General features: G+C 34.3%; 2 protein-coding genes and 2 pseudogenes across 2 annotated transcripts; 2 read left to right on the top strand and 2 right to left on the bottom strand.

Moving 5' to 3' along the window:
• Positions 1–290: 290 nt before the first annotated feature.
• Positions 291–2,473, top strand: LOC119192020 (the record flags this gene model as incomplete). The annotated part of the gene is made up of 3 exons (XM_037445872.1): positions 291–423; positions 892–1,052; positions 2,122–2,473. Coding segments are annotated over 3 exons (513 nt in total), but the record flags the coding sequence as incomplete, so codon positions are not given.
• Positions 2,474–9,280: 6,807 nt separating this feature from the next.
• LOC115448176 (NADH dehydrogenase [ubiquinone] 1 beta subcomplex subunit 11, mitochondrial) lies at positions 9,281–10,020 on the bottom strand. The gene has a single exon (XM_030175520.2). It carries the CDS (start codon positions 9,889–9,891, stop codon positions 9,463–9,465), a length of 429 nt encoding a protein of 142 aa, XP_030031380.2. The 5' UTR covers positions 9,892–10,020; the 3' UTR covers positions 9,281–9,462.
• Positions 10,021–12,423: 2,403 nt separating this feature from the next.
• LOC119192019 lies at positions 12,424–20,132 on the top strand (annotated as a pseudogene).
• A 123-nt stretch (positions 20,133–20,255) lies between these two features.
• Positions 20,256–25,710, bottom strand: LOC119192018 (annotated as a pseudogene).
• Positions 25,711–25,721: the final 11 nt, after the last annotated feature.

Here is a 25,721-nt window from a genome sequence, read left to right on the forward strand (position 1 = left end):
AATGTAAGTATCTTTGCGTAACAGCATTAAGTACTGGAAAGTATTTTAATTTTTTTAAACAGCAACTTATAGATAAATACTAAACAAAAGTCAAGTTTATTTTAGTGAATAAAAAAAGGTCTGTTAAGAGGACATAAAAGTATAAATACGATTTGTAATTTTATATTTATTTAGCTACTTTTGGCTGACTGTACCTAGTTATCTATGATCACAGGTGCTCATCGAGCCCTCATTTAATCCTCCCAAGAGATAGATATTAGAAAAAACATGCAAATGTATTTTTCTTTTAGGTGATATTATACGAAAATAATGTAGAAAAGCCAGAGTATAATGTATTGGAAGAAGTAAAAGATCTTTGGTTTAGTGAGCCATATCTTTTTACTGCCCGTGATCTAGACGTTACTGTTACTGAAATTAAACCAGGTGAGTGAGGTTTAAGAAATGTATGTGTGAGGTATAGACAAGCACAAACATATAGACAGGACAGTTTTTAGGTAAGTAGGGAAACTGTTGAACGGACAGTTATAGGTACTTAGAACAGTCGATTATTTGCAAAACTCTCGTAATATCATAATGTTCAAATTGAAACACACATACACACACATGTGATGCCCAAAACGAATTTCATTATCTATTTGGTTAAAATTTAATTCTTAAAAAAACTGCCCTTCCAACAGGTTTCTCTACTAAAAAATTTATAATGGTGCACAAAATGTTAGCCGTGCCTTGTAAACTGAATTCTTTTTATCGTTCAAGAAGAAAGTATATTAGGAACCTATTTTCCGTTAAATATTTTTTGTTGAGGCGTATTATAGCAAGGGATAGGTACCTAAAACTAATTATGTACCTACTTAATATTTAATAAAAACACAATCAACATTATTTTTTTAGAGGAATCAAAGACGAAGTTTATTACCCGTCACACGATGGAAGGTCGAGCTCCACTAAGGATATCGGGATCCCGACTTCTCATATTAGCTCGAGGTGGAAATAATTTGCGTATGCATGATGCATCAATTGAAACAACGTTTAAAGTTCTTCACGAAGTAAAGGTAGGTACACTTTTTACATACAATATAAAAGTTAGGCGCAGTGTAAGAAAGCGCCTTAACAAAGAAATATTACTAAATTTATATACGTCGCGTCTTTTCATTGCGTTCTATATGCCCAGGCGACTTTAATTTTTTTATTTACGTTATAGTAAATAGCAGGGATGTTATGGATATAATATTTCGGATATGGATACGAATATGGATATAGGAATAAAATTATATCGGTTTCGGATACGGTTACGGATATGTAATTATTTCGGATTATCCGTTAGTTACGGATAGTTTCGGTTACGGATATTAGATTAAAGTAAAATAAAAATATTTTGTAATACAGTAGGGCAACGATTACTAACTATCGTTCGTCGTCATCGTCGATTATTAATTATCGATGAACTAATAGGGGAACATGGGTGTTTGGAAAACCTCTGTGTTTTAATTTGAGATGAAGTTTCAGTGAAGTAGTGCCACCTCCTCTCCGTGAAAAGTTTTTATCACACTGTCTACATTTTGCAAAATTGCCTTCAACTTGATCAAAACATGTCCAAATTAAAGTAAATACTTTGGACGCATTTTGTCCTTATAAATCAATTTAGTACGTAACACACCACTATTCCTTCACTCAGTAAATAAGTACTACTCCTAAATAAAAAAAATACTTACTATTTATGAATGAGGTTATGTTACGACTAAAAATTACAAACAAACTACATTTACAAGATGGCGTGTGAGCGGTGCGACAAAAAACCTGTCGAAACATAATATTATTATCCATAACTTATCCGAAACTTTTTAACCGATACGGTTACGTTTATGGATATATTTTTATTTCGGATATCCGATAGTTTCGGTTACGGTTACGGAGCTCCATAATATCCCTGGTAAATAGTAGATGAATATATTTTAATGTTTTATAGTAATTTGCTTGCTTAATCTCAATATGCAGAATGGCTAACAACATTTGCATATTAAACCATTTATGTACGTATGATGCGAAATAAAAGTCTGCATAAGTATATTTTTCATAAATGTTACAGACATCGCTTAACATTTTACTTATTATTTTTTATAGGTCAGTGACATGATAGTAACCTCTCTGACGACCAGCAATAATGACGTCTGGACAGGCGGTTGGGACGGATGCATACGAAGGTGGAAAATATCTGGCGACAAACTTGAACCAGCAGGAGAAATTAGTGTACAAGCTTGTATTAATGCTATTGTGGCTAATGAAAATAGCGTTTATGCAGCGGTGTCTGGGGGGAAAATTGTCCATGTTAAAGGGTCGTAAGCCGCTCTGAGCTCTGAAATCTGAATTCCACTGGTTACTTTTAGATAAGCGCATGTAGAGGTTATTAATTTACACTTTACTTCTTAAAATTGTTATCAGTCGTAGTCTTGCCATTATATTATCTTACAATGTACTAAGGTTTGTTCTTAGTCTATTTTATTATCTACGTATTTTGCCGTTATTCGATAGAGAACTTTAAAGTCACCGATAGCACACTGGATTAGTAAGTTGAAGTGCCAGTGGGCTGGCCATATCTGTCAAAGAGCCGACAACCGCTGGGGCAAACAAGTTCTTGAGTGGAGACCACGACTTGACAAGAGCAGTGAAGGACGACCCCTAGCTAGATGACGGTATGCGAAAGGTCGCTGGCGGAAGCTGGTTGCAACAAGAACATTGCAAGTCGAAGATAGGGTGAAATGACGTGTATTGGCGGAGGCCCATGTCCAGCAGTTGACTAAAATACTTATATGTTGGTGTTAATGATGATGACGTTTTGCCATAAATTAAATTAAGCGGTACCTCCAGCAAAAAGGTGCGCTAATCGCATTTTAAGGAAATATATATGTAATCGAAATTTATTCGTATCTTCTCCTAAAGTACATAAGCTTAACATATTAATTTACAATCAATGCTATTAGATAAAAAAAAATACCCATAAGGAACATTTTGTTACTTAAAAATTTTCTTTTTTATATAAGTATATGAATAGTAAGATTACGGTATATCATTAATAAAGGTGATTTTTTTGCAAGTATTAAAAAAAATTAAAGTTATTAAACTTTGAATGTGTAGAAAAAATAAATAAAATGTAGCGCTCTACCATCGCGCCGTGACGTCACAAACTTGCGGCGCGCAAAGTAGTACAGCGGGATGCTTTATTAAATTCAGTGCCGGATCTACCTAAGGGCTGCTTGGGCTCAGCCCAGGGCCCCGAGGTTACAAGGGGCCCCCAAGACCCGCCAAAACAATAGGCGTTAATTTGAATTTAAAAATGGTTGTCCGTAAAGTCGGTTTACGGACGAAATTTCTACGTAATAATGTCATAAAAAAAATTGATGAAAAATTGCATATTTCTATGAATTGAGTTAAGGGGGTAAATACGTATAAAAGGATGTTTTCATGCTGATTTTCATTATTTTTTTAAGGTATAAAAAATGAATATTATTTATTGAAACTATTAGGTTATTTTATACATATATTCATGAGTTTTTTTCATATTTTACAAAAATATAACTTAGAAAGTAGCGGACATTTTAGCTGATACACATCGTAGGTTGTCATCCGACTTAGCAGTCGGTGTACACGATGGAAGCCACAATTTTTATCCGAAATCAATGGCACAGAAAAATTACTTTCTTTTATATGTGTGTCTTCTATATAAACCTCAATTTGAAAAAAAAATAAAAATTTGCATTTTTCAGAGGACTATTAAAATAAGTCATGTTTTTTTACCATTTTTTCATATATTGTTTACTATAAAAAAAGTAGTTAAAATAAAAATATGGCTTATGATTGAGGTTCATATTTCTTATATATATATATATATATATCACTATTTCGGTTTCTCTCTCTCCCAAAGGTTGCCTGGAAGAGATTGCTATCACAGCAATAAGGTCGCCTTTTGTACAACTAATACTTGCGTAGATTGACGTAATATTTATGTTTTTTTGTGCAATAAAGAATATATAATAATAATATATTATTCTAGAAACAGTTTTTTGACATGGCTATTAGTCTCAACTAATCCTATCTAAACAACTCAACTAAACCTATCTAAGTACTCATACTTAGATAGGGCCCTAAATAGTTTCAGCCCAGGGCCCCACAAATTCTAGATCCGCCCCTGATTAAATTCGTATTTTTAGATGATGTTTCTCTCGCGTGCCGCGTATTTATAATATTAAGTAAGTAAGTATATAATGCATTTAGGCCAAATTCTGGAAACATACGAAAATTAAACATCTACAGTTGTTTTTATGCGATTTCCAGGTAAGTATAATGGCTCCGCAGTTTAGTTGCATTAAGCCAATGTCCAGTTATCTATTATTTGGACATGATAGAATCTGGGGAATCAAAGGTTGGGAAATAATTTAGAAATATAAAAAGTATGTTCGCCACGACCCGAAGTTTCCCGAGCATTCTACCTACTACTTATTTAAGGTTCTTTATATTGACTTGCCAGTGGTTGCAAAATCGTCATGTAATGTTACAGTACTTATTTGTAAAAGTAAGTGCAATCTTGAATGTTTTAGTTATAAGCTAAGATGTTATTATAAGCCTTCAAAATAAATATTTAGGCATTTCTTTGGCCGTAAAATAATTCGTAATAAGTATTAAAATTCAATTAGCTTGCCGCTATTTTAGACTTCTTTCTTTTAAGACCAAGTAGCTTGAAAAATTATGAAGGCAGCATTTGATTTAGCCTTAAAAACTATAATAAAAATGGCGGCTACTTGTCTTCAGTTCAGTTTGGTTTTGTTATGTTTAAGAGCGCTTTTCAGTCCCTTTTCTTGTAAAATGTATGGACAACGATTTTGCAATTTGTAACCAAGTCCTCAACATCTAAAGGTCCAACAGAGTCTTTCAATCATCATAAGCAACAGGATGAATTAACATCAAAAAAAAGTTTTTACGTACATACATAGCCGTGATTTCTTGCTAAATGTACATATTTTTCAAAATCTGTAAATGCAGATCTTTCTTCAAATATTATGGACATTCTTCTAAGAAATGGTTCCTGTTGCTTGAGCTGTTAAGAGAGGTGCCCTTACTGTCCCGTCTCAAAAATCTACCCGATACGAGGTTCCAGGAGAAAAAAGAAAACTGAGGCGAGGCCACGAGCCGGAGGCGGCTTTACCTATTGTGCAAGGTGTGTGCCGCATACGGGCGCAGTGTGCTAGGGGGCGCCACTCGCCACACGTTTAAAGAGACATACTTTTACATCCGTCTCAAACAACCTGCGCCCGTGCTAAGGCCGGCGAGCGGCTTCTTTACTTTACACAATAACTTTTGATTTAATATTATCAAATTTATTAAAGATTACATTGTCTCCTAGGGGGCGCCAAGGAATTAATTGCACGGGCGGCACATGAGCTAGAGCCGCTTCTGCTCCGGGCATACTAAATTCTCCCTGATTTTAATTGTTTCATCGGTAAGATGCCAAAAGGTCCTCCAGAGCACCGCGCGAGGCCCTGGATGTTTGCTCGATTCGTCCTCCGCCCCTATGGCCGCGTCTGTTTTTGAACTGAGGTCTGAGTATATATTAACATAATATAAAAAGCACCCATTGCAAAACAAAAAGAGAAATGCACCCCCTATAACTTTGCTAAGTATCTATAAATGTTATGCTGATTGCTTATAGCAAGATTAATACTCTGTGCCACACAGTACTCAATATACGAAACTCTGGGTGGAATTGATACTGTTTATTGGCAGTTAATGTTATGTTTATCAAAATATTTTATACAAATGTAATGGTTGATATGCAACTGCAATTCATTAAGTTTGAAAGTTATTGAGGCTCTCTTGCACTCCTTCTCTATATAAACAAATTATGCCAAATTTTATACTCCTTCATGTGTATAATGTGCTTGCAAGGGTTTAAGTTTTTTCTTCACATATTAACATATAGATTTCGTTGTTACTTATTCTGCTCGCCTTCCAGGATTTTTTCCTTCCAAAACATTTGATGTACGATGTACAGACCTAAAATATCTACAATTTTGTTTGTACGTATAGATTTATATTTTCAATAATAAATATTATTATAAACTGGCACTAATAATTATTTCCTTCTTCCTGTATCATCATTATCACTGGTGTAAGGATAAAGTTTGCTACAGGTATATAAAAATAAATAGAGAACGACTACAACCCTCCAACCCGTCACAATATTTACATCTGTACTTATAATGTTCGATCACTACTCTCACCACAGCGAATGGCACTACTGATATACTCACTGTCCAATATAAAATATGATATTATAGGATTATCGGAAATCAGAAGGAAAAGAAATGAAATTATTGAGGAAGAAAACCATATCTTCTGTTATACAGGAAAGATCCAAGGACAGAATGGCGTTGGATTTTTAATTAAAAGTAAATACAAAACAATATTGAAAATTACATTGGCATATCAGATAGAGTCTGCCTACTAAACATGAAATTTGAAACAGTAACAATTTCTATAATCCAAATCTATGCTCCGACTTCTGAAGCACCAGAAGAAGAAATAGAAGCTTTTTATAATCAAATCGAAGAGGCCCAAAACCTGGCAAGAGGAAAAGTAATTTTAATGGGAGACTTCAACGCAAAAATAGGACAAAGGAAACCCACCGAAAATTTTATTATTGGACCATATTGCTATGGTGAAAGGAACAATAGAGGCAACAGGCTATTACAATATGCATTAAATAACAAATTTAAAATCATAAACACACTATTCAGGAAAAACGTAAAAAACCTCTGGACTTGGACTACCCCTGATAAACATTACAAAAACCAAATTGACTATATTCTAAGCAACAGTCCAAAGCTATTCTCTAACATCGAAGTTTTAAAAATAGTATTTTTCCTAGTGACCACAGACTACTAAGAGGCACACTGCAATTACAGAACCTGAGGAAAAGCAGAGCATCTTTCAAAGGAACTCAAGCTGATCTATCAAAACGACGTAAAACCAACAGGCGTATCACGCGGCTCTGATAGACAAATCAAAGTCAATACAGTGGGAAAACGGAGAAGATGTAGAGTCGTTTTATCTGAAGCTAGAGACGGCCATCAAACAAAGCCTCGAATCAGTCAGCTCAAGAAAAATATCAAAGGACATACTAACAGAAGAAACAAAACACCTCCTCAGAAAACGTATTGCACTTCAGTCAAATACAGCTAAAAACAAAGACGAAAAAAAGGAACTCTCAGCCCTTTACAAAGCCACAAATAAAATGTTAAAAAAAGACTACGAAAACCACAGAATGGAAGTAATAGAAAAATACCTAATCACTACAGGAAGTCAAAAAAAAGCTTACAAAAAATTAAATACCGAGAAAAGTGGATACTCACTCTGAATGATCCGACCACAACGAGTAAATCACAAACAAGAGAAAACCTTATTAACATTGCCTCGGATTTCTATCGAGATCTCTATCAAAGTGAAAACAATGCCGTTAAGGAGTATATAAAATTCGAAATAGAATTAGATAATACAATTGCGCCTTTTAAGAGCAGCGAAATAATGGAACAATTAGAAAAACTAAAGAATGAAAAAAGCCCGGGTCCCGATAACATCCCCAACGAGGCCTGAAAATCGGGAAATACGTACTAATAGACCACATCACAACTCTTTTCAACATCATACTGGAAAGACAAGAGATACCTAAAAACTGGGAGAATCTCGAATTATTTTGCTATACAAAAGGAAGTCCTTCAGATATCAATAATTATAGACCGATTAGCCTATTGCCGTCCATGTACAAATTGTTCGCCTCGTGCTTAGGAAAACGAATAGCGCCAATCATAGAGGCAAATCAACCAGTGGAACAAGCCGGGTTCCGTCCGGGATATTCAACTATGGATCATATCCACACACTAGACCAAGTAGTGGAAAAACACCTGGAATTTAATCGTCCGCTCTACCTCGCATATATCGATTACGCGAAAGCATTCGATTCAATATCCCATGCAAGCATCTGGCAAGCACTGATACAACAAAATATACCAACCATATATATAAATATAATCAAAGACATATACGAAAAAGTATAAGTAGAATAAAACTAGATAGACTCGGACCAACATTCTACATACGAAGAGGAGTAAAGCAAGGAGACCCGTTATCACCCAAATTATTTATATCTGTACTCCAAAACGTCATGAAGGATTTAGATTGGAATAACAAAGGGATACTAATTGGTACAGAGTGCCTAAGTAACCTGCGCTTCGCAGATGATATCATACTCTTCGCGAACACTTCAAATCAGCTGGAAAAGATGCTTGAAGAGCTAAACAGAGCCAGCCAAAGCGTTGGGTTACAACTGAATACCATGAAATCAAAAGTCGCCACAAATAGCTATCAGAGACCTATAACGGTAAACGAGGCACGCATAGAATATGTAGACGACTATATTTACCTTGGTAAGCAAATAGCTCTCAAAAAAACAAGACACGAAGAGGAAGTAGAACGTAGAATTAGCATTACTTGGAAGAAATATTGGGGCTTCCAAGAAATATTAAAGTCAAAACTCCCACTAAAGTTGAAAAAAAAGGTCTTGGACTCTTGCTTGCTGCCCGTGCTTATTATATGGTGCTCAAACTTGGATTTACACCAACAAAATCAAAAACAAAATACGCTCTTGCCAACGTGCAATGGAGCGAAGTGTTCTAGGAATCAGGCTCAAAGACAAACAAAATATCGATAATATAAGGAGAAAAACTAAAATAATAGACGCAGTACAACACGCTAAAAGATTAAAATGGAAATGGGCAGGGCACATTGCCCGGACTACAGACAACAGATGGACAAAACGCGTAACCACATGGACAGGCCCAAGTGGAACTAGAAGGGCAGGAAAACCCAAAGACCGCTGGGTGGACGAGATACTTAAAACTGCCGGCACAGATTGGACTCAGAAGGCAATAGATAGGAAAGTATGGAGACAGTTGGAGGAGGCCTATACCCGAGAAGGGACCACGTCTTCTTGAATATCATAACCATTTTATTTTATTTACTTTTATATTGTAAGGCATGGAAATAAAGGCTATATATATATATATATATATATATATATATATATATATATATATATATATATAAATACATGTAATTTTATTTCTAAAGAAATACTGGTACTTCCTTTACTTTTTGAATTTTTGTGCTTTACTTCTAAAAATAGCTTGGTGCTATTATTATTATTATCACTGTAGTAAAAAAGGTACAAGAATTGTTCAAATAAAACATTAATATTTATTTATTTGCTATATTGACATAACATTCACAATGAGGAATCCTGGTAATTTCCCATTTGCATCATGAAAACTTTACACCTTGGTTTTCATTATTAATGTTCAACCTGTATAAATCTACAATGATGGTATATACATACTGCCTTCCGAAACTAATATTTTAAATTATAATTTCAACATCACACAACTCCTCATCCGGCAGTTTCACTTGTTTTGGATCAATGAAATTGGGATCAATAGGAGGTAACCCAGCCTTTTCACGACGACGTAGTTCTAAAAAGGCCTCTCGCTGAGCCCAATCTCTCAATTGTATGTCCGGGGAATAAGCCCAACACGCACCTCCAATTACTAAACATAAGGAGACACTAAAAAAAAACGACGCATTATGCGCGTTAGTATCCTTCTCCTTGCTAGTGTAATCGAATCCGTAGCTCACCCAGTTCTTGTCTTCATTTGCCGTCTCACAAGTTGTTGTAGCAGAATCGCTGTTTTTCTTTGAGGTTGAAATGGTTCGGTTTGTTCTTCTAACGTGATTCCACACACTTCTTTGGAGAACCGGCATATTACAAAGTTTCATTAATGCAGCCATGATTCCAGTGTAAAATAATTTATTAAGTTTTAGAATTTCGTCAATCTGTGTAGATTTACACAGTATTTACACTAAATCGTCTTCTACTTCTTCCATAAAATTGACCCCTGGTTATGAAATCAAAAAATAGGGATGCTTACAACATTATCGATAATTTGTATTTTGACATATCAATATTCTTCCTTCTAAACATTTTTTTTTGGTTTAAACCATCTCCTAAATTTCCTGGATAAAATTTAATCTAAAACTATCTATAGTTTTAGACTAAATTTTATCCTGGAAAATTTCAACAGGCCTTATATGTTGTAAAAACCCTTTTACGTTATTAATCATAGCTCTGGACGGTATCTTGGTCAAATGTGAAAAAAAAAGATATTTTGGGATTCATGTATTCAGCGGTGTAGCTAGCACTGGTCAATATAATTGAATAACAATGGAAGATGACTACCATTTTATGCGGTTTTTGGTGTAAACTAAATCCGCCTTTTTTAAGGACGTACATAAAATTTATCTAGTATATTCCTAAAATTTCATGTGACTTTGATATTGAGTGTGTAGTGGTTTAATGAAATTTCTGATATATTTGTTAAAATAATCACTTGTAATGAGCTTTAGTCAAAATTTATTTTTGTTTGTCTTACGGTATCAAACGTTTTATAATTTGTAACTGATTGTATAATATACGTGATACGTCATACATACAACAAACATAATGAAATACTAAACATATATAAAAAAAAAAGTATCGATATTTTGAGATACATTCACTCTCTATAGTAATAGTCTATAGTCTATGCTCTACTCGATGGTGGGTTCGAACATCCGGATTGTCATTCTAAAGAGATCAGCATTACACCTTCTTAGCCTAATTTATATATTGTCTGTGCTTCTCTATGTTCATTAATAAAAATGCTTTGCAGGTTTGTGTAGTGACTTCCTAATTAGCTCGGACGCAAATAAAACTAAATAGATTGGATCACGCCATATATTTTGAGCATGACTAATATAGTGATGTACATACGTAAGTGGTTGTAACTGCAGTACATAAAATCTCTACGCTAACAAAGCGGAAGCATTATTTTGTTTCATTCAAAATCGTACGTTAATAATTTTTGGATTTTTTATCTTAAATCTTTAAAATTTACCCACTTGCTACTATGGCGCTATTATTATTTGGAGCTTTTTGACTGACACTCTTCCATAACACGAGATGGTTCTGGTTATGTCTATCCTCCATAACTATTTAGGTCACTTTTACTGTTGTTTCCTAGGATGGAGTTGACAACATTGTTCGAGAGTCACGTAGTCTTGTATCCATGGACAGCAATAAATTAAAAAAAAAATGTCACTTGGTCTCAACCCTGAGTCTCAACCTGAGGTTTCAACTCTCAAATACGTAAGACTAAGCATTATGGTCGTAACACTATAGCCTGTCTTCTAACAACGAAGAAAATACGTAAGACTAGGCAGTATGGTCGTAAGACTATAGCCTGTCCTCTAAGGACGAAGAAAAAAAAAAAAAAAAAACAACGAAGAAAAAAAAATCATCCTGGCTCAGAACAATGACAAGCAAAGAACAAGAACAACAACTTGTTCTTGTTCTGAGCATCCAGGTCTCAACTGTGGACCATAGAGTAAGTAATATACTAATAACTACATATGTATGTGTAAACATACATGAGTTCAGTTTAGGTAAGATTTTCTACCAATATTAGGTATAAAAAATGACGCAGGGATGCCAACTTACTATAAATCTGCTCCGCACTAGGGACGTTCCTTTTTCGATCTATAATTTTATATAGATAAAAATTGCTAACCATAAATCTTACACAGGTATAAATTATTTATAAATTAGAATATAAGTAAAATGTCCACAATTTTAAATAATTCCTTTTATATAATAATAAATTATTATTACAAAATATACAATAATGTTACGCGGATTTCTTATATATAAATTGTATACAGTATTTAGGTCTCTTACTCAAAAATTAACTTCAGTACAATTTTTAAGTTATTTATTTCCAATTTTATATAGAAATTGAACAGTATGATACCTTACAGATATATCTAATCGACAATTACCATGATTACAATCATTGCAAAGGCAAATTCGTAGATTTCGCAAGTGCCTTTTTTATTAGTTCTTTTTTCCATTGTAGCACACAAAATCAATAAAATATACAAATGTAAACACAATTCTATGTCTCGGAATAATAAGAGTTACTATTTCGTAAACATACCCGACACAAATTTCTTTTAAGAAAAAATATACACGAAACGGAGAAGCAGGCTCAACTCAACGTATTCGGCAGAAAATTGAGTTATTATTGAACTAAATCGCAATTACAAAGAATTAGCAAATAAAGTCCAACAATAATAATTGTAGCGTCAATAATGGCGGCTAATTGTCAGTTATTCTGATAGCCAACATACTTTATAAATTTTTAGGTCTATTATGTTGGTACAAGATGTAATCTAAAGTTTTGTTAACCAAAACTAAACTCTATGTAACATAATTAAGATATATAATCATTCTCAGAAAATTTTGACATGAACATTATTACACAAAATGTTATAATTGTCCACTGCTGCTGTGGATCTAACATAATTTTAAGGTGTCAACTCTTACTAGAATTTCTACCGGTGATTTGTTCGTTCTTACACGGTCTACTTCGGTTAATATTAGTAATTATTTTTTATTGATACAATTTTTCATCAAGATGGTCGTAAGGCAGTATAACGAGGAGCTGAAATATTTGGAGAAGATCAACCCATATTGTTGGAAAATTAAAATGGGATTCCAACCTAATATGAATGTCGAAGGAGTATTTTATGTGAATAATACACTTGAAAAACTAATGTTAGATGAACTGCGAAATGCGTGCAGGCCTGGCATGACCGGAGGGTTTCTTCCTGGCGTGAAACAGATCGCAAATGTTGCAGCCTTGCCGGGCATCGTTGGCCGGTCAGTGGGCTTACCCGACGTTCATTCGGGCTATGGATTTGCTATAGGTAAAAAAAAGTGTGTTTAATTACTATATTTTTTTTTTTTTTAAACAATTGCTTTATTAATAATTATTTTTAGGGTTATTTGTCGCGGTTCATTATTTGAGAAATTTCGAAGAACTTTGGTCTTGTTCTGGCTTCGATTTTAATGTTGCACAATATTTTTTATTTTGTGATAAAGATTGTGGGCATGGGATTCACAGGACTTACTTATTTTATATCACCTTGTATATGTGTTGTACAATTGGATCTGGATCCTTCTGAATTCATTTCTGAGATTATAATTTCCCATAGCAGTATTGATTATCTATGTTGCTATAGCATCATTGGTGCATTATCCAACATTTAAAGATTATAATTGGGATGATGAAATACAGTAAGGAATGGTGTCACTAATTGGGGGTTAAACCCACAATCTATTCAACTAAATTATCTACAACAATGTGTAGCTGATACCAACTACATTTATCTTGAAAGTAATTTTTATTCTTTTTATATATGTATATCTAAAAGGAAATCAATGCAAATAAAAATATACTGAAAAAATGAATCCATCTCCTCGTAACCCAAGCCACTGGTTATTAGGGGATTCAAAGTGAAGAAACTGTTTGCAATGCAACCCATATGCAGGAATATTGCTTATTGTATATGGCTCTTGGCCTATAGAGCGCATCTGAAGATTTTGGTACAGACTCAATATCAATCTGCTGACAGAAATGACAATCCGGACAATAATTATTGCGTCCATATAACAGATATCAGTTACTTTGTGTGCCAGATCTGATAAGCTTTTTGTTTAGAATATTTTAAAAATGGTGTATTATTGTGTTTATACCTACCTATATTATTCTCGTCTCTGCATCACCCAAAGGTTGACTGGTAGAGAATGCTTTTGGCATTAAGTCCACCTTTACACATAGATGTATATAAAGTGTAAAATAAATTAATAATAAATATTGTAACATGCCTTACCTAGATTAATATTTTTTTGACTATACATTATCTCATCAAGACAGTAAGGCATTATAATGAAGAATTTAAATATTTATTTCATTGTTATTTTATTATTTTTGTTATTTATGCCTACTTAATTTTTCTAGTAATTTAGGTGAACATTACATCTTAATGCTCTACTAGCAAAACCCATAAGACAAAATATAAGATTGTTTTAAATAAGTAAAGTACCTTGTATTGCATATACTGCTCCAGTACAATCTTGTTTAGAGACAAGTCAATAAAATAAATTAATAAAGTCACAAATATTCTTTTCACACATTTTATTGTTGATGAGTCTTGGTATCTCTTGTTTTGTAAATAAGACAAAGTTTTTATCTCTTTTCATAACTATAAAAATGAATGGTGTTTGTATTTTCACCTAAGCAATGATGTGCAACATATTCAATTTAGCTACACTTTTTATTTGGAAAAATGGAAGGATAAGGAATATGTTCATTATATTATCACAAAATGAATTTAATTGAATATGATAGTTGGTGATTATATTCCTAGTAAAATGAAGTATTTATAGTAAAACTAGCTTTTGCCCGTGGCTCCGCCCGCGTTATAAAGTTTTTCTGGCTAAGGTTTTCTGTTATAAAAGTCACACTATGTATTTTCCCAGGAGCCTATGTTCTTCCCAGGGTCTCAAACTGTCTGCATACCAAATTTCATCTTAATATTTGAGTTTAACATGTTCAAGCAGACAGATGCAGCGGGGGACTTTGTTTTATAATATATTTTTGTAGAACTTTTTTAGAGGAATAATTCCGTCATACATCATTATTGTATAACTTTAAACGTTTACGCAGCGCATGCAACGGAAGCTCTCAAAACTAATAATTTTCCCCGTTTTTGCAACATGTTTCATTACTGCTCCGCTCCTATTGGTCATAGCGTGATGATATATAGCCTATAGCACTCCAGGCATAAAGGGCTATCCAACACAAAAAGAATTTTTCAGTTCGAACTGATAGTTCCTGGGATTAGCCATTACAGCTCCTATTGAGTATAGCGTGATGATATATAGCCTTTAGCACTCCGCGAACAAAGGGCCATCTAACACAAAAATAATTTTTCAGTTTGAACCGGTAGTTCCCGAGATTAGCGTGTTCAAACAAACAAACAAACTCTTCAGCTTTATATAATAGTATTGATAGCTGTAATGATTTTTTTTGTGTACACAGGGTCATGATCAAAAAATCAGAAAAGTAAAACCATATTTATGTTATGTTGTGTATTATCCATTTTAGCCCAATGTTAGCAGAAGTAAATAATATAATATAATGCCGTTTCATTTAATAACACAATGCCAAATTACACTGTATAGATTAAATTTGTTTTGTCTAAAATGTAATCAAATTTGCTAATATTATTGTTTAAATCTAACATGTAGATATAACAATACAGAAAAGATAATACAAAGAAGGGTAGAAAATAAGGGTAGAAGAACAACAACACGGTTTTTGTCCACACCGCTCTACTATATCAAATTTACTGTCGTGTCTATCAACATGGACAAAATCTTTTAATGTTAGAAATCCCGTGGATGTCATCTACCTGGACTATGAAAAAGCTTTTGATAAGGTTCCAATTAGAAGGCTCCTACAAAAACTGGAACATGTAGGTATACGCGGTAAACTACTATACTGGATTGAGTCATTTCTGAGACAAAGAACTTTCCAAGTGAGGATTGGTGATACATTGTCAGAACAACGAGAAATTTACAGTGGTGTACCACAGGGATCAGTTCTTGGACCAGTTCTGTACATAATTTATACTTTCGACCTTCCCAAATGCCTGAAATGTGAAGTTAGCATATTCGCCGACGATACTAAGATATTTGCGAACCCATTATTGGATTATGAACAACTGCAAAATGATTTAAGCAAAATTGCAAACTGGTCAAAGGAATGGCTTATCAATTTGAATATTTCCAAGTGCACCGTACTACATATAGGTATTCGTAACCCTCGCCTTCCATATAGATTGAACAATGAGCAGTTATTGGCAGTCAAGATGCAAACCGATCTCGGCGTAAAAATTACGGAAAATTTAAAGTGGGGCGAACATATAATGTCAGTCACCAAAAAGGCGAATAGTCTTATTTATCTGGTTAAGAAAGCTTTTAGGCATTTGACCCCGGAAATGATGCTGAAAATCTATAAAACATTTATTCGACCAATTCTGGAGTATGCTTTTCAAGTGTGGAACCCATACTTTGTTAAGGATATTGAGCTATTGGAAAAAGTGCAACGTAGTTTCACAAAGATGCCAAAGCTTCTGAAACACCGTCCATATGAGGAACGCCTTGAAGTATTGAAACTAACCACCCTAAAGGATCGCAGGCACCGTGGTGATCTCATTGAAACTTATAAAATATTAAATGGACACTATGACATCCAGGGGTTCCATAACCTATTTAACCAAGACACCAATGTACGTCTCAGGGGCCATAACAAAAAACTAATCTCCACCATGTCCAATAACAAACCACATATGCATTTCTTGACGAACAGAGTAGTAAGAGCGTGGAACAACCTCCCACAGGATGTGGTTGCAGCAGAAAATGTGAACATGTTTAAAAATAAACGACAAATATTTTGCTGGGAAGTGAAACTGGAATTGAGAATTACAGGATACAGGCATATCAGTTAAATATACTGCCTGCCTGATAACAAACAATAATAATAATAATAAAATAATTTCCTAGTTTTCCTTACCTGAATAGAATTTTTTGTAGTAAAACAGTTGTTGTAATTATGTTATTAAATACTTATAATATTAAGCTCCAAAATTTTTTAATAGTGGTAAAAAGGAATGAAGGGGTGAAGAGGAACAACATTGTGTAAATGGAATCAGTTGTAGATAAACTTATTAGCTCTTATCGAATTGGCTAATTATTTCTGTGAAATGATTGTTATCAAGCTTTAATTGTCACATTTTTTATTTTGTTGATCCATTTATGTAATCACCACTTTTACTTTTATATATGACTGTAATAATTTTCTAAGTTTTGTAAAATGAATAATATGGTTATCAACATTATTTTTCAGGAAACATGGCTGCTTTTGACATGTCAAATCCAAAATCAATAGTTTCTCCTGGTGGTGTAGGATTTGATATTAATTGCGGTGTACGTCTACTAAGAACCAATTTGCATGAAAAAGATGTTCAACCAATAAAGGTATATACTTTTTGGGAGATTCATAAACATAATGTTTTAATATTTTGAATATTTTTTTTTTAATTGATAACTATATGTTGCTTACATACAAATATCCAAACATATCCACTAATTATCACATTTGCAATATTACTAAGAAGTAAGATAACATTTTATTTTATTTACAGGAACAATTAGCGCAGAGTTTATTTGATCACATACCTGTTGGTGTGGGTTCTAAAGGTATAATTCCTATGAATGCACGTGACATGGAAGAAGCTTTAGAAATGGGCATGGATTGGTCTCTGCGTGAAGGCTACGTGTGGGCTGAGGATAAAGAGCATTGTGAAGAATATGGGAGGATGTTAAATGCTGACCCATCCAAAGTTAGTTTAAGAGCCAAAAAAAGAGGATTGCCACAGCTAGGTACGGCTGGGAGCTGGCAACCATTATGCAGAAATACAAGTTGTTGATGAAATATATGACAAATATGCTGCAGGAAAAATGGGTTTAGAGAGGACTGGTCAAGTTTGTGTGATGATTCATTCTGGCAGTCGAGGGTTTGGTCATCAAGTTGCTACTGATGCTCTTGTACAAATGGAAAAAGCCATGAAAAGAGACAAAATTGAAACCAATGACAGACAACTGGCTTGTGCGCGAATTCATTCTGTTGAAGGTCAAGACTACTTGAAGGCTATGGCGGCGGCGGCTAACTTCGCATGGGTTAACCGTAGTTCCATGACCTTCTTGACTCGCCAAGCATTTGCCAAACAGTTTAAAATGGCTCCTGATGACTTGGACATGCATGTCATTTATGATGTCTCCCACAATATAGCCAAGGTTGAAGAGCACATTGTTGATGGAAAAGTAAAAACTTTGCTTGTGCACAGAAAGGTACTTTTGCTAAACCACATGCAATCCTAAACTCCACCCACTGCACTTTTCTTCCCAGATATTAAAACAATTTTATAGCCATGATACTATAACCAACTCCAAAATTAAATGAGTTTCTACCTTAATCAAATTTCACATAAATACTAAACTTATTGCACAATTATCATTCTAGGGTTCTACAAGAGCATTCCCGCCGCACCACCCATTAATTCCCGTTGACTATCAGCTTACTGGACAACCTGTGCTGATTGGTGGTACTATGGGAACTTGCAGCTACGTGCTTACCGGCACACACCAAGGCATGACTGAGACCTTCGGAAGTACTTGCCATGGAGCTGTAAGTATTTAAAATTTTATTACGTATTAGGTTTTGCTTGCGGATCCGCCTGCGTGAAATAGTTTTCTGTGATAAAAGTTTCGCTATATATTTCCACGGGCTAAAACGTAGCCTTGTAATAGGATCTTTGCCCCAAATTTTATTCAGATCAGTGAGCCTACCATCATCTCTTATTCCGACTCAGTTCAGGACCTAAACTGAACTGGTTCGCTATTTCGTACCATGATGTCGTCAAACACGACCAATATACGTCACCGCATAATCAAGTTCAATATTGAATCGGAATCGACTATCATTCATTCTTTGTCGTACCAATATGTACAATTGAACCTAAACTGAGTCGGCTATCTGTCAAAATAAGCGATTCAAAACAAGTTAATATTTTTGTGCTTGGATTGGTCTTGTTTGTTATTAAACACAAAAAAATAGCAATATCTGTTTTAAAAAGTAATAGTGTTGCAACATGTGTGCTCCTAGAAAGTATAAGTGGCCACTTGTGACTTGCGTTCGGGCAAAAACACTCGAAATAACACCGCGAAAAAAAGTGCAAGAAATGTTGTATTTAAGTTGTTTTATGAGAATGCAGTAAAGTCGAATGCTTTTTCGTTTATACATCATTTGTATTTTGTCGTGTAAAGTTGTCGGACTTCGTGATTTTTTTTAATAAAGGTAAATAAATTCGTCCTAATATTTTGGTTTATATTTTGGATATATGTATTTTCAGATTTAAAAAAGTGACTAATAACTTTATTTTTAGATGTCGGACGAATTATAAAAAAATTATAAAACAAAGGGCACTTAAACCACTTTATTTCTTAAAGTTATATATCTTTAGAATTGTTTTTTTCCACAGTTTAATAATTAGTTAAAAATGCATTGGAACTTGCACATATACTTACGCCATTATTTATTACAAAACACAAATATAAAAAACTTTAATCACAACACAGTTTAACACTCCAAGAATTTAAAACATAAACAATAACCGCGAACTCGACACTGTTGTCAAAAGCGAGAGGTGCGGTTTTTAACTCGAAACAGAAATCTAAATTTAGTTTTATAATAATACAAACGATAAAATATTTTCACCTAAATCAAGGTATTAAATTAAGTTTATAGCGAGTTAATACCCGCCTTTCAATTAATTTATTTACAGTCCGTATATATTAGTAATTTTTAATTTATTTGCTTTTAACAAAATAAACGGTAACTTATCGGGAATTAACTAACTAAGGTTTCGGAACGCAGAACTCGAAGTATTGAACAAGCGAAACACACTTATACAATGCGTATAGGGCTATCCCTTTTAATTTGTTGTGTAGCGAACAGACCAGAGACAAATTTCATTCACTCATCCACCGAGTTCCGACTCAAATGCGATAGTGAGTTAATGACATGATGGTACGAAATAACCCGATTCAGTTTAGAAACCTATATTGAACTGAATCAATACTGAGTCGCTCGATAAAAGATGATGGTAGGCCCTCTGTTCAGCTGTTCTGGCATAACTGAGTAACAAACAACCGAACTTTCATATTTTTAGTGTGAACATAATATATATGTATAACTAAAATTATAATACTTATATTTTTAGGGCCGAGCTTTATCGCGTGCGAAATCTAGAAGAAATATAGACTACATGGACGTGCTCTCGAAGTTGGAGTCCATGGGTATCTCTATTAGAGTTGCTTCACCTAAACTAGTGATGGAAGAAGCTCCAGAATCGTACAAAAACGTAACAGATGTTGTTAATACATGTCATTCTGCAGGAATAAGCAAGAAAAACTTGTTAAATTAAGGCCTATTGCCGTCATCAAAGGGTAACATTATGTATATGACAAAATATTTATTTACTTAATGTAACTGTAAGTAAAACAAACGACTATAACTTGTGTATGAAATAACTAAAAGAAATTGTTTAATTAAACTCGTATGTAATAAGAGGTTAAATAAAACCAAATATTATTTTACACATTTTGATTAACAACAGGTAATTAACAATTTCACTACAAATAAATTAATACTTTTTTAAACAAACTAGCTTTGGCGCTCAAATGTTATACTGCATACTATATTATGCATTTGAGACTACAATATGCTAAATGGCTTTTAATTTGTCGGCTATAATCAGAAGAAACGCTGTACCAAGGAAAAATAGTCCCGGCGGCAACACGGTCGTTGTTTTGTCCTCCTCATCTGTGAAATGTAAAAGATGATTAAATTATAAGTTTTATAACTATGTAATAAAATCGGTTTTATTAATCAACATTCCCCAAGGTAACAAGAAATGCTTTATAAATATCATTATATTGGCTTCAGTCCTTTAAAATCAATCACCAGTCAACTGGTGCTTAGCAGGATCTATCTAGTATTTGGTATCTACCCAGGCTCATTATGGCATACGGCATTCAATTTTTTTACGGTTAGGCTATACTGATACACTACCTGATATTTCCTTCAATTGCGAGTCGTTGTTACTGTCATTTGCCCAGTTCATACATCGATTGAGCGCTTCTTCCCAACGGACGCGTCGCATATCTCTTTCTAGAAAAAAAAATCTCAATTTTACTTCACGTTAAATTTGTGTTTGTGTAGCTAGAAGTCAGCCAAATTATTATTTTCTACAATTATTAGTAAGCGTTATACCTTCACTTGAAATAGAGGGCAAAAATGTGTCTGCAGGCGGACTCGGCGTTGTTGTAGGCCACACCTGGAGTGCTCGCCCAGCCACTATTGCGGCTCCAAGGGCGGTACTTTCCATCATCAATGGACGAATCTTGCAAACATACCAAAGTTCTTTAAACCATTAAAGAACACATGTAAATTGAAATAGTTAGGTGTAATACAGCAAGCTCTAAATGTCTTTAATCAAATCGTGACAAAACTAATATGGGTACGCCAAATCTGAATGTGCATGTTTACGAAGATTCGGACGCCCCGAGCGAAGCATACGCACGCTGGACTCGTGATGCGCGCAAGTTGTGCTATTATTATTGTCCCGCAGATTATTAAAAGCAACTATGAAAAGCTGTAGGTATAAGGAGCGAGCTGAAGGAGGTGCAAACAAGCAGCATATTATGTGGAACAAGCACACCTTATTCAAACTCATGCGAAGAAGCCAGAAAAGATTTGCAGTGACTGCTCGCATTTGACATATTTCGACGGTCCCAAAAACAAAATCTCATCTGCAAAATGCTCTAGTTGCAGTATGAAGGTTTTAAATTAAGTGAAAATATCAATTCAATGTCAATTAATAATAAAATAATATTATCAGCCCTGTATTATATATTGTCCCACTGTTGGGCACGGGCCTCCTCTACCACTGAGAGGGATTAGGCCTTAGTCCACCACGCTGGCCTAGTGCGGGTTGGTAGACTTCACACACCCTCGAAATTCCTATAGAGAACTTTTCAGGTATGCAGGTTTCCTCACGATGTTTTCCTTCACCGTTAAAGCAAGCGATAATTCACGAAAAATACACATATTTTTTTAGAAAAGTCAGAGGTGTGTGCCCTTGGAATTTGAACCTGCGGACATTCGTCTCGGCAGTTCGTTCCACAACCAACTAAGCTATTGCCGCTTTTTTAATGTAAATTACTCATTTCAAAACTATTGATTGTTATCAAAAATTAAATTGTTATCAAAACTTAATTTAATTTATATTTTGCAAATGAGATTTTGTTCTTAGGGACCGTCGATTTAGACATTGATGGCAAAAAGTTGGAAAGAAAAACAAATATTGTTAACTTTCCATACCACTGGAATTCCCAATAAATCAGCTTGCATTTGCATAAGAACGGAGTTCTGCGCCATGCCCCCATCGGCGAGTAACCGTCGCAGCGGCGCGCAGTCGGTGGCCATCGCATCACTTACTGCTCGAGTCTGCTGGCACACCGCTTCAAGTGCCGCACGAATTATGTGTTGCCGTCGAGTCATGCCACTTAATCCACACATGATTCTGAAAAATAATCAATCAAATATTCATTTGAAGTACTTTTGTACTTCAAATGAACCATAAACCTAAATTTAAAGGGGCATTGAAATGTAAGTGATAATGTAATGACTTACCCCCTGGCATCTTTTCTCCAGTAAGGCGAGTACAATCCATTAAATGCAGGAACAAAACAAATACTGCCCTCATCTTTGTCATCCACTTCAGCGGCTAGAAATTCAGAATCTTTTACGTCGCTTAAAATCTCGAGTCCGTCGCGAAGCCATTGTAAAGTATCTCCTGCACAAGAGTTTATTGTTTAAATTTAATGGAATTTTATAATGTATTCATGAATGTGGAACTTGCACAAATTTGCATATCTTGCAGAAGGTAATTGACATATTATATGTTCAGAAAATAGGATATTGTAACAAAACAATTTAATTTTAAAGAAAAACGTGTTCTTTTTAATATATATAATAAAAATTTTGCCTACCAGCTATTGCCACAGATCCTTCTAATGCGTAAACCGGAGGACTATCTGGTCCTAATTTATAAGCTACTGTGGTTAAAAGTCCATATTGGGAGTGTACGATTGAATCACCTGAAACACATTATTATGATTCTCTTTATATTGAAAGTTCGACTTTTTACAACAATCAATCTATAGCCTCTGGAGATGTTGGTCGAGGCTTTTTCGTTTCAACCCATGACGGACACGACAATCGAGACAATAATAGAGTCAACATCCCACATCTTACTGACCTCATGTGCCAAATTTAACTCTTGACCTAACAAGGTTATCGTCATGCGGATTGGTGACGTCAACAAGTTTTGCCCGACATGCAACTCGATCTATCGATTGGTGATATCGAGTATCGAGCACAATATCAGACTTATTTACAACAATAGTCTTGTGTGTGATATATATTAATAAAGGACAAAATATATTTTCTATTAATAAAAATACGATGCACTTTTATTGTAATTGCCATAATGGTTTACCTGTATTATATAAAAGAAAACACCCAGTACCGAAAGTACATTTAACTTGTCCAAATTTCATGCATCCTTGACCGACTAGAGCTGCTTGTTGATCTCCTAAGCACTGCAAAAGACTTTTAGTTAATTATCAATACAAATGTGGAAAATATAAAAAAAATAATACATAAAAAGTGAACTAACTCCTGCGATTGGTACGCCTAGAAGTGGTCCAGAAGAAATGTAGCCATAAATTTCTGCTGAACTTTTTATCTTTGGTAAAATTTCAGGCGGTATGTCGAAAAATCGTAAGAGTCCTTTATCCCATTGTAAGCTTCTCAAAGACATAAGTTGTGTGCGAGAGGCATTTGTCACATCCGTTACGTGTATTCCGCCATGAACGCCACCAGTGAGGTTCTAAACATGCAAAATACAATTTGATTGATTGATTGCTTCCTAACCGTATTTCGGCAATGGTGGCCAATCTCAACGGAAATCAGCCAAGTACGCAAGGGATATTATAGTGCCCATGTATGTGCGTAATACACAGAAACACTCTGTTCCTTCACACTCATATTTCGGTGAGATGGCAATCTGACATGACCAGAGAGATCAGGCGCAGGACCAAGGTCTATATGTGCTAACCGGGTCCTGGGGCTTTCACACCACTAACTGTCTGACTGCGAATTTTAATTCTGCAATTATAATGCATGAAATGCTTAAGGTAACATATTTAATTTGATAAGGATTGTACATGTATTAGTCTAAATATATTTTCAATTACCACATCATGTGTGAGTGTAGAAATTATCTTTTTTAATAACTCAAAGGAATTAAGCAGCATTCTTAATGAAAGCTCCTAGTTACCTTGATTTTTCATCATCTTTAACAATCATCATCATATATTAGCAATTTTACAAACTATTAATGAATTATCATTCATGAATCATGTGAATCATCAACTTAAACCACTCTGTCCATTGGTAAAAATGCAATTGGTAGTTTTTGAGTTAATGCATTTAGATATATAGACAGACACAGCGGGGGACTTCATTTAATAATATGTAAGGATGTAAGTAGTGATTGTTTATTAATGCTAAAAATAAGATTTAAACTACTATGTATATAAAACATGCAATAATCTTACCCCCTTATTCATAGATGTTTTTTTATCTAAGGACGGAGTAAAGCTATGATAATAAGTCTCTAAGTGCTAACTACATGGCAGCCTTCACAATGCGTAGCCATAGGGCCATTATATTTGGCTAATATTGTTGTATCTCAATATTAGCCAATCACAATGGCCCTATGTTAATATACATTACCCATATAAGCCAGGAGTCCACAGTGCCCGCTAGGCATTCACCAGCAGCCACAGCATCTTTCACAGCAGTAACATTTTTAAGTAGCCATTTTAATTTAACAGATGAGAAATATGTTGACAATGGAAGCCCACTAGTCTGAACAACAGCGTTAATGCATTGTGCTCCCTTTAATTTTGTAAGATCATCAACAATTCTTGAAGTCCTTACATCTAACCACACTGAAACAGACAACAAAAAGCATTAAATAAAAATAAAAATATGGCCTAGGATAATTGAGTGTGAATATATTTGTAAGTTAATTTGAACTACCTATTGCACTATAAAGTGGTTGCCCCGTGAGTGAGTTCCAAACTATTGTTGTCTCTTTTGGTTTGTTATGCCAATGCCTACTACATCAGCAGGGTTTATGTCCAACTTCCTTAAGTTGTCTGTTGTTACCTGAAAATATAAAGTTTAAATTATTTTGTCCTTTCTTGTAATATATGCAATTGTTTTATTTTTATTAGTAAGATAGAAACACTAGTTTTATAATATTTGTAAATTCAAATCATAACAAAAGAAAAGTATAAAAATGTAACTGAGCAAAGTATACAAATGCTTCACTATTGATGTAAACAGAAGTTAATGCAGAGGCCTTATAGTAAAATACCTCTATGCATTCCAGCACTGCATTTAGGATTTCTAAAGCATCTTGTTCAACCCATCCTCCTGAGGGCTAAACCTCTTCAGAGATATTTGATGGTATGTTAACACCTCTGATGTATTGGCCGCAAACACCTTAAACGTAATAATTTACTATTATTAGTTCTATTTTAATAATGTTACGTGTATTTGGTATCAAATTAATTCAATCTGTAACATAAATATAAATAATTCAGTAATACTTATTAAGTGTCTATTTAATTTCATAATCACTAGTGCTACATTTCTGTATCATTACAAAATACATATTTATTTTTAAATTGCCGTCTTTTCGGCGTAACTTAGGAAATAAAGTATTTATTTGTAGTGTATTATTCATATTACCAGAAATTTTACGTTTGAAGTTCCTTCATCGATTGCACCTATAAGTGGTCCAAATCTTCCAAATTCACACATATTACATAGTGAATTTCAAGATTTAAATGTCCAATTTATTAAAAAATAAATAAGTCAGCTGATATACTGACATAATATGACATTGCTTGACAC

Source organism: Manduca sexta, unplaced genomic scaffold, assembly GCF_014839805.1.
Source record: "Manduca sexta isolate Smith_Timp_Sample1 unplaced genomic scaffold, JHU_Msex_v1.0 HiC_scaffold_2252, whole genome shotgun sequence".
In the NCBI taxonomy this organism is placed as follows: Eukaryota; Metazoa; Arthropoda; class Insecta; order Lepidoptera; family Sphingidae; genus Manduca; species Manduca sexta.

Bases quoted from the DNA above. Each gene is read 5' to 3' on its own strand.
- LOC115448176 (XM_030175520.2), bottom strand. From the start codon at position 9,891: ATGGCTGCATTAATGAAACTTTGTAATATGCCGGTTCTCCAAAGAAGT.